This window comes from Stegodyphus dumicola, chromosome 3, assembly GCF_044657685.1.
Source record: "Stegodyphus dumicola isolate Sdum_Otavi_A_Nest chromosome 3, ASM4465768v1".
Lineage (NCBI taxonomy): Eukaryota > Metazoa > Arthropoda > Arachnida > Araneae > Eresidae > Stegodyphus > Stegodyphus dumicola.
Genome location: NC_140770.1, coordinates 185,296,117 through 185,311,270, shown reverse-complemented (window position 1 = coordinate 185,311,270; position 15,154 = coordinate 185,296,117). Strand labels below are relative to the sequence as shown.

Below are 15,154 nucleotides of genomic sequence, written 5' to 3'. Positions count from 1 at the left end.
CTTTCATGAAATTCAAGATATTGTTTCAATCAATCAAAGTAAGTTGCAGTAATAATAGCAAATAAATGCTCAAAATTTATGCATGTTTCTATGAAATGAATGTTTAGATAACACCAAAAATAAAATTTGGCTAGTACATTGTTTTTAAATGCTACTTCATTTACCTGAATTTCACACTTCAAAAGAATGCAAAAAGTAAAATTTATCATCAAATTAATGTTAATAACAAAAGAATTATGTTTACAAATGCTCTATAAAGAGATATGCATGTTAACATGAAAAATGCACAGCCACCATTCATAAATAAAGGCTTGTTTGAAGACAAAATTTGGGAATCTATGTTTTGCATTTGCTTTTCTCTTCTTTCACTTATTCAATTATATGTAACCGACAGACTTATTTAGGGGTGTTGGATGCTAAAACATACTGGAAGACTAATGTGCTTTTAAAAAAAATAAAATTCCAAGACGAATTATCATAATGGCGATGAAATATTTAGTCAGTGAGAAATGAGAAAATTACGAAGATATCATGTTAGAAAAGGTAAAGTGAAATAGAGGTGTCTGTACCTAATGGTTAACTACTGCTTCAATAACTACTTCATGCTTTCATGGCAATCCTTTTCCCATTATGCTGAAACCTTTTTAATGCAATGAAACATTACCTACTCACTGAAACCTTGTCGACTCATCCGGATAAAGAAAAATATAACTATACAGATAGAATATTTAAGTATAGTTGTAATTCATTATGAATTACACCTATACTTAAATCATTATGAATTACAACTATTAATACTCTCAAATTTTTAAAAGCTGAAAAGCAGTTTCTGAATATCTTGTATACTGATAAGGTTCAGAAATAATATTCACATGACATGCTAATATAATTGAATAATTACATTTTAGAATTATTACCTGAGTAATTACAGAAGATTTAAGTTTCATTTTTTGTGTCCACTGACCCATGTCTACAACAGGAACTTCAGGTTTAACTTCATTCTCTGGCAAAGATGGAAACAGTTCATCATAACTGTATGCAGCCTCGTATGGTATATTTTCTTCCATGATGTTATTAGTATGAGCAGGCATCACTATCTGGTCACCGAAAGAATTCATCTCATGAACCGCGTCCAGATTCATGGTCAATAACTCAAGCCAAGTCGTACAGTACACTAGAAGAAATTTACAAAAAAATTATCTGGATTAAAATTCAAATCATACAAGGTCTTTTCATCATAACTGCACTTATTAACATACAAACATGAATTTTCTTAACGAACCAAGAAATGTCCCTAAAATTTTCACCTGAAAAAACAAATTTTCCAACAAAAGCTTTAAAACAAATCTGATACTTTTATCAGGACCAGATTCAAAAATGCACATATATATGTGGATATACATACACACATAATACATGCATGCACACACACTTTTCTGAATCCAATCTCGATAACAGAACCACAAATTTGATTGGACCTTTTTTTTTTTTTTTTTTAATGTATATTTTCCTCTTAAAAGCAAATATTATTTCAGTTTTTAACCCTTTGCAATTGAGGCCTTTGCTCGAGCGAAGAGCAACTCAACTCGAAACAATTTCAGTTAAATTAGTGAAGAGCTAATAGTTTTATTTTTCAAGCAGATGCTATGCTAAGACTAATTAAAGTAAGATTTGGCTAAGAATGCAAGCTGAGACTGATCAACAAAAGTACTTCAGATAATATCTTATCGCACATCATAAACAAACAGATAGACTTCCAAAATGGCATAGCGGCAGTACAGCATACATTGAGTGAACACATCAAACATCCTGAATGCTCTAGGGACACTGCTCGAATGGATATTCAAACTTCCGGGGTGCTGCAGCAGCATCGCTTAAGTGGACACTTCAAAGCGGCTGGGTGCCACTCGAGCACAAAGAGTTAATCAGCTTAAGTACCAAGAGTTTTATTAAAAGAACCAACTCTTAACCCTTTCCAGTATGCTACCTTTTAAAGTTGGAGTTTTGATTAAAAAAAAAAGGTAGACAGTCTAATTAGGCCTAGAGGAGTACGCAAGTAAAATTTTGTGAAGATAGCACTTATCGTTTAATTCTGTGGGTATGTCCAAAGTGGGCACACTGGCTGGATAGGGCTTCGAAAAGAGTGCTGAAACGAACATTGTTGTCAATAAACTGATCGCCGAGATGCGGAAAAACAAAGAATACAGACTCTCCAGTTGTCCTAGATTATCAGTGAGGGCGGTCTGGGCACACCTAGGATTCGCCATTTGATTTTAGGCAAGATTTCAAGGTAAACATTTAAAACTAATATAGAATAAAGAGATTAGCATACAGCCAAAAAAATAGAAATTTCCTTTCAAACAATTCCTTTTATACTCTAAAAATAATCTGGAAGATTTCTGTGAAAAATGAGGGTCTTAAAAAAAACTAAACATGGCTAAAATATATAGACTGGTTTGTGTTGAGCTGCCATCTAGTAGAAATAAAGAAGTTTCAGAGTAACCTATAGTAACACATAAATCCTTTTTCATTCAATTTTTCTGTGTATACAGAAGGAAATTTTTAGATGTGTCCAGACCAGACACGCTGTGCCGCAAAAGGTTAATTAGCTTCTAAAAATTTCCAAATTAAAATATAAATGCAAAGAAGACAATTCCATTGTAACTCTATATAAAATATATATGTAACACATATTAGAAAATTAGATATACCCTTAGGTTTAAAAAGTTCACAAAAAATACTTGCATGTAATTTAGTTTAAAATGCAAAAAATTAATTCCCAGTAACCTAAGAAGTAACGTAATATACACAATTCCCCAACATTCCAACAATTCTTAAAAAAATCCAGAAAATACTTTTAGTATCCGCCATACACTAGGCATTGCAATGTCTAGAGTAGTACAAGATGTAACAAAATGTTAAACTCAGATTTTATGAAAAGTTTTTTTAACTAATTTTACTTTTATTAAAGTTTCCAAGTTAAATAAATTAATATTTAAAATTCTGCCATATTTTCAAAGACAAATTCTTATCCATTTAGTTATTTCTTCCTTACACAGAAAGGCAATATTTAAAAATCAAAATACTCAGAATTCAAGACACCGTGAGAATTATTTTAACAAATAATTGTATACTTAGCCAGAGCATACTGCTCAGTCATATATCTTTCCTAAGCCAGTGGCTGTAAGATATTTACAGTACAAGTGAGAAGTTCTCAAAACAATTGTAATAGACAAGACTTAATTCAACTATAAAAACTTTATAAGGTTTTTAACATGTTGACTGCCACGAGAGTTTGCAAGAAAATCTCCCTTAAGCCATGAGTGCTGTTATACTATGTGTCAGTTGTTTCTGACTGTAAGAGTTTAGAACACCTAGAGCAAAACATTTTGGGACATGCATTCAGTTTAAAATCTTTCCTCAACCATGAAAGTATCTAAAAGAGGGTGAAAGATTAAAAAATTATTTCTTTTCCAAATATTTTTTCTGTAGTGACAAATGGTTGAATTTGTTTTGTGTTAAAATTGTTGCCCTAACTTTTTGTAGAGTATAAAAAATGAAAGTAATTTTTAATCATATAGCAGTGATGAAGAAACCTGTAGCGGGCTTATACAAATTCATATCGTAGCAATAAGAAACAGTCAAGATTTTTCAGTAAACAAAATTACATCTTCAGATTCTGCTTCAAGCACTGATAAATGCAGCGAAAATAAATGTGTAGATACTACTGATCACATTTTACACAAATTGTTCTTGAGGAAGCACAATTCAGTTTAGTGAACGGAATGAATTTAGATATTGGCATTAATCATTTTTCTTTCAATAATCATTTTTTCAAATACATACTTTACATTGTGAGTAGTACAGAACTGTCAACCGAATATGGATGATGTAGCCTGATTAGAATTTTTGCAGTCATCTGAATACAGGTGATGTGGCAATCAAAGTGTTTAGATGTTAAAAACAAGTCCTACATGCAAAGAATATTATGTTCCGCATTTTAATAATTCAAATTTATGATTTAGACATTTATTATATATGAAAAACAAGAAAAGCAAAAAATTAACATTTATTCAAGGCAATTTTCTTATTATGAATTATTTTACGACAGCTGTAGAGACATTAGGTTATTTTGAAGCAGGAGACATGAAAAATGAGTAATGTCCTCGCTAGGACTCAAACTTGGACCTCTTGAATACATGCCGAGTGTGCTAACAGTTACACCATGAAGGCATGCAGAAAGGGGGAAGAAAATACCTTATACAGTTATTAAATAAGCCAGATTTACAATACACGATTTTTTACTGTTTTCCACAGTAAGCAGACATTTACTATGATAAACCACTTTTAAAAGCTTTCTCTAACTACAAACATATGGTTTCATTAAATAATTTTTCTCAGAAACTAGCTCATTCTTACTGCATACTAGAAAATGTCCCATGCATGCAGTTCATTTAATTAGAAAGTCACACAGAAAATGAATTTTAATGATTATGCATCAGGAAAAAACTTAAAAATCTTGTAAATATGCCAACAGAGCTCATGATATCTTGCATTAAATACAACTAATAAAATGAGTAAAATCAATTAAAACCAAGTAAAAGTTCTGTACACAAATGTTAAAAATAGGAATTTATCACAAAAGCATTAGTTTCAAAATAAAATAATGCTAATGTCTGAATATCACAAGATAAAATTTTGCAGGACAAAATGATTTTATACAGATTTTTTTTTTTAATCATTTTTTCTATCTTAGAAACTAAAGGTGTTGACTTGGAAAGAATATGCTGTTCTGGTGAAGTCACTCAAAAGCTATGTCTGCATTTATAAAACACAGTAATCTAAAACAGCTCGGAATGGGACATTTAATAATACTTGCATTGATGAAAAACTTTTGCATGCAATGCAAATCAATTCCCTTTCTCAGTACAGAGACTGCTCATGAGCAAGAATAAAATAATGGATGAAACAAAGTATATAAAGAAACAGGACTGTTCAAAATCTAGCACTGACCTCTTAAGTTTACATCAGTTTATTGTGAATATTTCCAAGCCATATAAATGATTATCATTTATGAGATGCTTTTTCTCTAAACCCCTTTGATAGCTAGAAGGGGGGAAAAGTGGTGCACAGTTTCAACAGATGACTTGGCAGTATCGACCAATTCATCCCCCTTAAGACTAAAGTGCATAGGTATACAGCAGTAAAGAATATTATACCTTTGATCCATCACAGCTAATTAATATTAAAAGCAAAGGGTAATTTCTACCAGAAAAAGCTTCTACAGATTTATGGGCCCTCTGAATCAGTACAGATGACGAAAAAGGCTAAATGTGCACAGCTTTTCAGCCATTCTGAATTTCACTATACATTATTAGTAGAATTCCCAACATGGCAAAAATTAACTTTAATAAAAATAAAATATATACTGCTAATAATAAAAAATGCAACTGCAATTTTATTATTATGCTTATTAAAAATTAAGACACTGCTGCTTTGTACAGGAAGAATAACACCTTATGTTTATAATTTGGTTCAACCTTTGACAAAACTTATAGTTTAGTCATCTTTGTGTTTCTCTTCAAAATTAATCATTTCTTGTAAAGTTGTTCTGAAGCTATTTATGGACTAGCAACACAGTACCAATTCTGTAAAAGTTATTTTACAATTCTTGCCCATGAAGATAACCTGTGTCATGCTTTTTAATATGATTAAAGCCATTATACAGTTGTTGTTTGCTTGTCATATACGTTAAATTGCAATGTACTTTACAAGAGCAGATGAAAAGTATTTTCTCCTTCAAGATAATACAAGGCAATATATGACATGACAGAATAGGAAGCCCGGTTAAAAAATTTTGTGAAAATATTAGTAGGACAGTTCTCTGCATCATCTATACAGTTTAGGTTTATCACAAATTAAAAATATAAACCATGCAGTAAAGCTGCCACGTACACTATATTGAACAGTCAGAAAATGACTTACCAAGATTTATATGAAAAGTTAGTACACCTATGGAAACTGTAGAGAATACAAGGGCCACCACTTCAAAACGGAAATCTATACCTAATCCTCCCAACTTGGATTCTTAACAGCAATCCCTGTCCATATATTTTTGGAAGAGCCCCTCATAGTTTAAAAAAACACACGTAATTCTTTTAAAATACAACATGACACTTAAAAAGCAGATGGTTTTGAATTCTAATTTCAACAAATTGAAAATGTTAGTTTTTATAATATCTGGTTGTAATAAAAGCTTTCCAGCAAAAAAAAAATTCTTAAAAAAAAAATGAAAGCATTACTTTCAGTGCAGGTAGTAATCATCAACCAAATCTGTGATTTTCTGCCAACGGTTTTGGTAGTTTTTCAAACTTTCGGCACAGAAACTTGGTCCAAAAACAGATCAACCTCGTTGTGGACATCCTGTGCAGAATGGAAGATAGCACCAGCAAGATGTAACTGCAAAGGTTCAAGTTTGAAGCAGCAATGTCGGGACTATATGGTAGGTGTGTCAAAAGATCCCATTTGAGTCTATACAGAGTCCAGCCAGCGAACGCAGACCCATATGGTCTTGTATTATCTTAATGGAAAATTCCTTTTTTGCATCAGAAATCAGTTCATCTTTTCTTGATAGCAGCGTCAACACGGACTACCATCTCACTGTACACTTTACTGTCGAAGCTTTTAACTTTTCCATTCTCTTTGTGGATAAATACTATGGCAATCCCACCACATACAAAGCAAAAATTTTTTCATGTGCTTTGTGATGATACTGATGGGGACAATGAGTTTCTTGATTATCCAACATTCACAGTGTCATATGATACAACATTACTACCTAAAGCTATCCATATCATTTAGTGACATTCTGTAGCTGACTTTTTACAACAAAACTGGAAGTAAATGATGGTTCTAACCTGGTAGCATGACAGCTCCATTTCAGACAAATTGTATGTGATGATAATGATTTTTTTTAAAAATTTCACAACACAGTCTAACGAAAGTCTTTTTCTTTGAAGTGCCAAAAATCGTTTGACAAAATATGATTAAACATGCCAACGTAAACTGTTTGCTTAGGCGACATTTGTAGTGGCAGGAAACTATGGTTAAAACCTGATATTTTACTCTTTACCTTGTAACATATATAAACACAGTATTATTCTGAAGATAAACTTAAAATGTAAATAAAGCACAGTCAAAGTCTCTTGAAGATTTATGAGATAACAGTCTGTAAATATTCAATCTATGTTACAACTATTAATAGGCATGAATTTTTTTACAAAATCATGAAATAGTTGAATGTGATACAGACATGAAATAGTAGAATGAGGTACAGAGACAAAAAGAGACAAATGAGTTTACAAAATAATGCTGAATGCCTGGCTCAACACAGGATTATTATATTTCCAACAATCTATCAGTTTGTAAGAAAGTGGAATAACTAAGAAACTAAATAGAAGCCAATATGCCTCTTTTGGAATTCATCTTTCTAGAGAAACTAAGCTTGATATAAGGCCAGATAATGCTACAAATGTACTATTTTGCCACTTGAGCTTATGATAATAAGCAAGCCTTGGAGTGTTCTCTCAACAAACCCAGCTTTTGTTCCTGATCACCCGCCAGTTGCGGTTGCACCTTTTCGACTATTGACGGGTCATGACTGTCTACAGAATCACTTATTTCGTACTGGACTAGCTGATTTGTCGTTATGTGTTTTATGGGAACTACTCTGATATGCGCCCTCAAGGCACCAAATATTTTTGGCGAGAAACTCCACGCTGCCATATTGCTATCTAAATTTTGAACTTTAAGCCTAAAATGTCTCCAAAAATACGGTTTTCGCGAATGCAAAAACCACGTTTTGAACACACAATTTAAGCTAAAAATCCGAAACAAAAACAAAAAATATAGATAGCAAAACCGTGAAGTTTCTAACCAAAATTATTTTACAAGAGTCCATGTACACAGCGATATGTTTTAATTTAAAAAAAACATCTACGAATGGCAACACGCACCTCACTTTAATAAATTAACATAACAATAAATTTCAAAGAATACCATGTACACAGCGTTCTGTTTCAACTTTAAAAAACATCTACGAATTGCACAATTCAGATGGTATGCACTAATCAACAAAATAACTAAAATAAATTTCAAACAATTCAAAAAAACAACAATAACGACAGAAATTCATACTTAAAAAAAACAATGAACATTACATTCTACAAAATAAGAACAATAATAAAATAAAATGCACTTATCATTAATGCTTTTTCGAAGAGCAGATATACCAATTTCATACCGCCTTTAACATGCCGCCACGTAATCACTAGTATCGTATTTATATGACAGCCAGACACACTATCCAGAAAATTCATACTATGGTTCACAAATAAATAAAATAATCACAAATCCCTACTTCTATCACACACAACCACTAAAAATAATCTCCCATACCTTCTTTCCACACCTCCAAATACAATACCCACTGCCCCTCAACAGGATGACCACGACGATATTTCCTTACGCCGAACTTCAATTCAACAACTTTCACCATTAAATCTTTTTCCCCTAGCTTCTCAGACACAAAGCATGACGGGAACCAACGAACTCCAGCGAAATACTTTTCAACGTCAACAGGGTTGCCATACAACACGCAATTGTGCCAAAAACCAGCGCAGAACACATATCGCCACATTTGGTGAAATTAGGGCGTATATCAGAGTTGTACCATTTTATGTAATAGTAGACAGCTAATGACAGCGTAACATTTGGAGGAGTGAGAAGCAGACAAATTTTTCCTGTAGATTTCAGAGCTATTGGCAAACAAGAAGTTTAATGGCCTAACGGCCAATATAACTGGCATTTGACAAATAAAAAATAAAATGATTCCTCCTACAGAAATTTCCATATAATAATTAACAAATCACATATTGAAATTTTAATAGGTTTTGGTGAAATCTCAGAATTAGCTTTCTGTAAGCTAAGAATGCAATATGGCTCACTTACAAGCATCAGGCATTTTTCTTCCTTCTTATTTTATGATCTTGCGAAGTTGTACGTAATACTCAATACACAATTCTCCATCTTTTTAAGTGAAAACAGATCAGGAGTAATGGAAGCAGCAATAGTGAAAAAAACTGAGAAGCGAGTCCATCTCATATAGAAAAAGAATATAAAAAATAAGTGACACTTGATGAAAGTTGAAAGGGATGTAAACGACATCAAAACAAATGTTTTTCTGGAAAATTGTCAAAGACTTTGTGAATACTCTCCAAAATCACCAACGAGTTTACAACATTTTGGTAAAATGCAGATAATCAGAAAGTATTAAAATTCTTTATAATTTATTTACTTTTATGTATGTTTACTATTTGCTTTTCAATAATGCTTATTTTCTCTATGTATAATATATATATACACAAAACAAATAACAAACAACCACATTAATTATGCATATAGTACATAGTTTATACATAATTAGCATGATTCCCAAGATTTAATCGGTAACTTATGTTAGTGATGTACACATTGGCCATACTTCTCATTTAACATGAAATTTATTTATATTTTAAAGGTTAAAACATAAACACTGTACTTTTTCCATGGTTTTTTTGTTTTGTTTAGCATCTTGGATGATATGTAACTGCTCAAGTGTGAATACAACTGCTAAAAAAACAAGTCAACACTGATAAGTTTTTTAGTTTAAAAAATTTTTTTCCCTAATAATTTATGCACAGAAAAGAAAATTTTTCATTTGTTTCGTGCCTGTCAGTACCACTGAACTTAGCAATGGTATATATTCTACTAAAACTAAACTCTGTGACACAACAGCCCTAGTGGGCCAAAGCCAGCAGTGGCCCGAAATCTGCTTTCTTGACTGTGGGCCCCGGGATGCGTAAACATGTGCCCTGAACAAGTGGTCAGCTTGTTGCAGGCCCCTCAGTGTTTAGTCCCTAAGTAAACTTGGTACTCATTTTATCTACCCAAGGGATGGAAATCAAGGGATCAAACCCCGGACCTGAGGTGCTGCTATGCGATGTGCTAGCCACTGCGCCACCAAGCCTATATATTCTACTATCAGGTAAATAAACTTCTTAACTTTTTTTTTTTCCCTGTAGACATAAATGCATACTCTTTGCTTTTCGAATTTTTGTTCTGAAACAATTTTCTTAGAGTTAAAATGTTGTAACATAAGCAATGAACAGAAATAAAAAATACTTTAATTCATATATACAGAATATTTTTTTACACTCATTCATATTTTCATAGGAAGTCTATGGCAAAATATATGTATGGTTCAAAAAAACTCTTCTTGAAGCACTCAAAAACAATTTTATTAAAAATTAATACTGCATTTAAATACATCAAATGCCACCAGAGGTTAAACTTTGTAATTTGTTTAAACTTCGTACTGAACACTTGTAATTTCTTACAGAAAAGGTTATAATAAGGTTTTCATTATCTTTTCTCTATAGCAATATAATTATGAATTAATTTAATTTTAAATATTCCTCTATAACAGACCAGTCTGATACTTAAAATTTTAGGTATTTTGTTTGATAACATCTCAAATTCTAAGATTTACGATTTTCATGACGGTCCAATTTTAAGAGCTTCTCAATAGGAAACTAAAATATGTTAGTCAGCAAATTAATTATTCATTTTATTAAATGAAGTCCAATGATTTTTTAATAGCATTCTACATAAAACAGCATACTAACCAAACATGCACTGATGGAAAAAATCTCAATACCAAGAAAAAGTAAATGTAGAATAATGAAATTTTGATAGTATATTTGTCTAAGTAACATATTTAATTGATAAAATTTTCAAGATCCCAGGTTCACGCAAGCGCAAGAAGAGCCATTTCCAATGTGAAATACCGGTACATTAATACCAGAATAACCGCCAGAATTTTGAATGCAAGCATGCAAACGTGTATGCATCGTATTGTACATTCTATGCCTGTTGCACTAAATCAATATAGGGGTGGTTAATGCTGGAGCTGTCATCCAATAATAGCCCATACGTGCTCCACTGGAAGAAGATCTGGTGATCTAGCAGGCCAAGGCAACATGTCGACACTCTGTGCAGCATGTTGGGTCATAATAGCAGTATTGAGGGCATGCATTATAGTGTTGGAAAACATGCCCTTGAATGCTGTTCATGAATGGCAGCAGAACAGGTTGAATCACCAGATCCAGCTGTCGTACAAAATTTCTCCCCAGACCGTAATTCCAAGTGTCTAGGCTGCAGATTGGCTGATTGTAGATACTCACCTAGCTTCCTTCTAACCAACAAAAAGCCATCAGTGACACCAGCTTTCATCAGAAAACATAAGAGATCTCCACTTCAAGCCCAATGAACTCTAGATTGATATCACCAACTTCCCAATTGACAGTGATTTGTAGTTGGAGGAATGCATGTTACGGGGAGCCTGGCTTCGAACTTAAAGTAACCAATTTGTAACAGTTTCGTTGTGTCATTGCACTCCACACTGCAGCTTGAACTTCTGCTGCAGATGCAGTACAATACAACACAGCCATATGCCGCACACAGCGGTCTTCCTTCTCAGTAGTGCCATGTGGCTGCCTAGAAGTCAGTCTTCTTGAGCCAGTACCTATTCTTGAGCACTGCTGCCAACAATCATGCACAGTGGATACATTCCTGCCTAGTCCTCCTGCAATATCACAGAAAGAAAATCCACCTTCTCATAGCCCTATTACATGACTTTGTTTAAACTCTCTAAGCTACTGATGGCTTCATCTTCTTACAGGCATTCTTGACCAACATTAAATCTCAACAATAAACAAAGTTCATGGAATTTACTGGGCATTTTTAAAGCAAACCTGATTTGCATGTTCATACTGGTACTACTAGTATGACACTTATGCACCTAGCATAAAAATTTAAATAGAAGTCATGTATAATGCCTACCAAATTTTGTTTATCTAGCATAAAACCTTCTTTATGTTGGGATTTTTTTCCCCAATTAGTGTGCATATAATTAAGAAAGACAGCTAAGAGACAATAGTGCCATTGTTTATGTTGAAAGGATCACAAGCAGTCAAATTCAAATCCAGTTTTTTCAGTCTTAAGTTCCCACATCAAAACCATATCCACAAATTTCAATTTTGTTCAGTTATAAGCTGATTACTAAGATGGATCATGCACATATTTCTCTCAAGGTAACCAGTATGAGAATTGTGGGGTAATCTAGACTTTTATTCCAGAATGCAGTAGAGGAAAACAAAATGCTAAAAGATGAAAAATGCATGAAGATAACTGTGCAAGATTAATTTTAATTTTATATTTCAGTAACTAGAAGTGAATGTAGTTTTGAAAATTAAATTGAGAAAATAGACAAAATGCAATAATTGACAGCATATGACACAAGGTGAAAATGAATTATAAGCTAATGGGAAGGAACATATCTTACAAAAAACTAACATCTGACAATACTGGGGTATTTAACTTACAAGAAACATTCTAAAAAGTTGCTCTTTTATTATGAAAAGTGTTATAACTTTCACAGATCAAACAATAACAAGTTCACCGATTAAGCAGAATATATGCATTTTAGCCCCACAAGTGAAACTTATGACATCTTTGTAGATATCTTTATTTCCCAACTAGAACTGCCACCTAACAAACAGAATTGCCACCTTTGATCAAAATTGTAAAATCTAACACAAGCTGAAGAAAGAAAAAATAAATAGAGCCACAAGATTTAAGAAAACATATAACCATATGCTAAGACGATTCTTGAAACTAATTAGAGTACCAAGTACCCTATACCAAGTGAATTTAAATGTGCTGAGTACATATGCCAATTTCATAAATTTTTATCATTCATAATTTCAGGATATTATTTTTTAAAATATTAAAAGTGTGTAATACCATTACTAAAAATATAAATGCTGTGAAGAAAAAAAAAACGAAGACGTCAAATCCTTTTCAGTTAAACATATGTTGGCTAAACGAGTATTTTTAACTTGCTTTAGTGTAGCTCCATACGTAATTTACATATCTACTATGCTAATACCGAGGATAATATGCCACATATTGTCATAACTAGCAGTAAAAATATACTGTCATTTTGCCACTGTATAATTCATTTAAAACAAGTGAGCAGAAACCTGTCAAAAAAATAAACTTTTCTACAGCTCCCCTCGCAAGTAAACAAAGTTTTTTTTTATTCAGAAATCAGCATACAGACGGAAGTGTATGCTGATTTGAGATTAATAATAACTGCCATGAATGAACAATTAATTAACATCTAATCTTAGTTTCATCTGAAAGGAAGTCTTTAAACGCAATCAGGCAAACGTCGACGTGTCAAATTATACGAAAATCCTATCTCAGCTGAGACTTACCGTACTGCGTCCGGAAAAGCCGTCCTAAAAGATGCTTAACGTCGTGTGCGTATCCAGTTTTCTGAGGTGTTGCTAAAAGCAAAGAAATACAATCAGACTTTTAACTCATGCTCTATGCAACATTATTAAATATTCGCATACCTCTGCGAAGAGAAAGTAGAAATATACTTACACGCACCGCAGATACTTTCAAAGTAAATTAGTCTCCGTGGCCTACAAACGTGAGCGATATGAGGAAATAATCACCATCCGTATGGAAGACTGTGATTGGACCAATATCCTTTCACGTGGAGTCTACCAGCAAATAGGATTAAGCTATACATCGAGAGCTGAAATCTTACCGAAGTACCCAAAGATAACATTGGAAATTACTGCCATTCATGACAAACCAAATATTTTTCATAACACAAATTAAAGGACTCAACGTGGATCCGTAAACAATCATTTAAATAATGCTCAACTTGTTAAATATAGCCAAAGCTCCAAAATTGGGATTGAATGAAATAAAATTATCTTCTAGGCATAATTTACACTAAGACAAAACTGACTCTTATACTGGCAGGAAATAAACTCATTCATAATTATTTTAAATTAGCATTGATAAACACTCTTGAATCGAAAAAGGCGTTACTATGTCTCGAAGAAAGATTGCTTTCATTTCCAACTAATTCTTTACGTAATTCAAAAGTAATTCGTTATTCCGTTTTAGATGATAAGAACTGTGGAAAACGAAATGACAACTCTTTGTAGAAATACCTCTTCCGATATAATTCCATATTAATTTTAATGGTTAATGGTTTAAGTGCTTTAAATAGTTTGAAGAACTTATTAAAAGGGAGTAATATTAAGATCACAACATTAGATCTAATTTTGCTAATCTACGCAAAATTTATTCTCAGTTAACGGAAATAGATAATGAAATAAGCTTTTTATTACTAGAAGTTGAAGATAAAAAATATCAAATTGAGTATACAATAGTAGATGAATATAACGAAAATTTCGCAAAAACAGACGTAAACGTAGAAATGCATTTTAACAGAATTTCTAATGCCAAAAGTTCCATTATTTCGCCCGTTCAGAAGCGGCCCGTTTAAGATCGAAGATCGAAATCGAATTTTGATGGGGAAATCAAAGACAGGCACTCGTTTTTGGAGCTAATTTTAAAAGATCATATGAAGAAGATTATTACCGCCAACTTTTACTTCGTTGTAAAGTGCATTCGTTTAAAGATGGAATGCTGATTTTAACTAAGTGAGGAACTTTGATTAGCACCTTTGGCCAAGCTTTCAAGCATAAATTTTTTGCTGAGTATGAATAACTTTATTTATACGAATTTCGTTCGTTGAGTTAGTTCAAGTTAAAACTTTCACCATCATGAACATTTTATAGTAATTTAAAGCATTCTAAAGGTCTGCGATGTAACTTTATCAATCTTTTCTACTGGATTATTTGCGTTGAATTTTGCAGAACATAAAGAGCAGCTATTTTAACATGTTGAAGATGCTGTTATGAAAAAGTGGAATTTAAAACTGTAAATGAATTTTGTTGAATGTTTCTAAGGTTAAAGAATTATTTCCGGAAATGTATGCACGTAAAAGATTGCGAGCACTAAACTGAAAATTTTGATATTTATTACTGGATTATTTCACTAGATTATTCAAGCTAAAATAGCTATTGATATATTCTTTTCGGATTTGGTAATGTGAATTTCTTAACGCTCTGGAGTAAGAATGTAGATCATTGGGGAACATTTGTGAATAACTGACTTAAAGAAT

The 15,154-nt window shown here is 32.5% G+C and overlaps 1 protein-coding gene across 1 annotated transcript in view; it reads right to left on the bottom strand.

The window, feature by feature from the left end:
- Dp1 (satellite-binding protein 1 Dp1) overlaps window positions 1-13,616 on the bottom strand; it is a 69,460-nt gene extending 55,844 nt beyond the window's left edge. The window contains exons 1-3 of the mRNA XM_035362085.2: window positions 13,552-13,616; window positions 13,380-13,451; window positions 918-1,174 (exon numbers count right to left, since the gene is read on the bottom strand). Of these exons, the coding sequence (XP_035217976.1) occupies window positions 918-1,142 (225 nt within the window). The 5' untranslated portion in view covers window positions 1,143-1,174; window positions 13,380-13,451; window positions 13,552-13,616. The remainder of the gene's footprint in view (window positions 1-917; window positions 1,175-13,379; window positions 13,452-13,551) is intronic.
- Window positions 13,617-15,154: the final 1,538 nt, after the last annotated feature.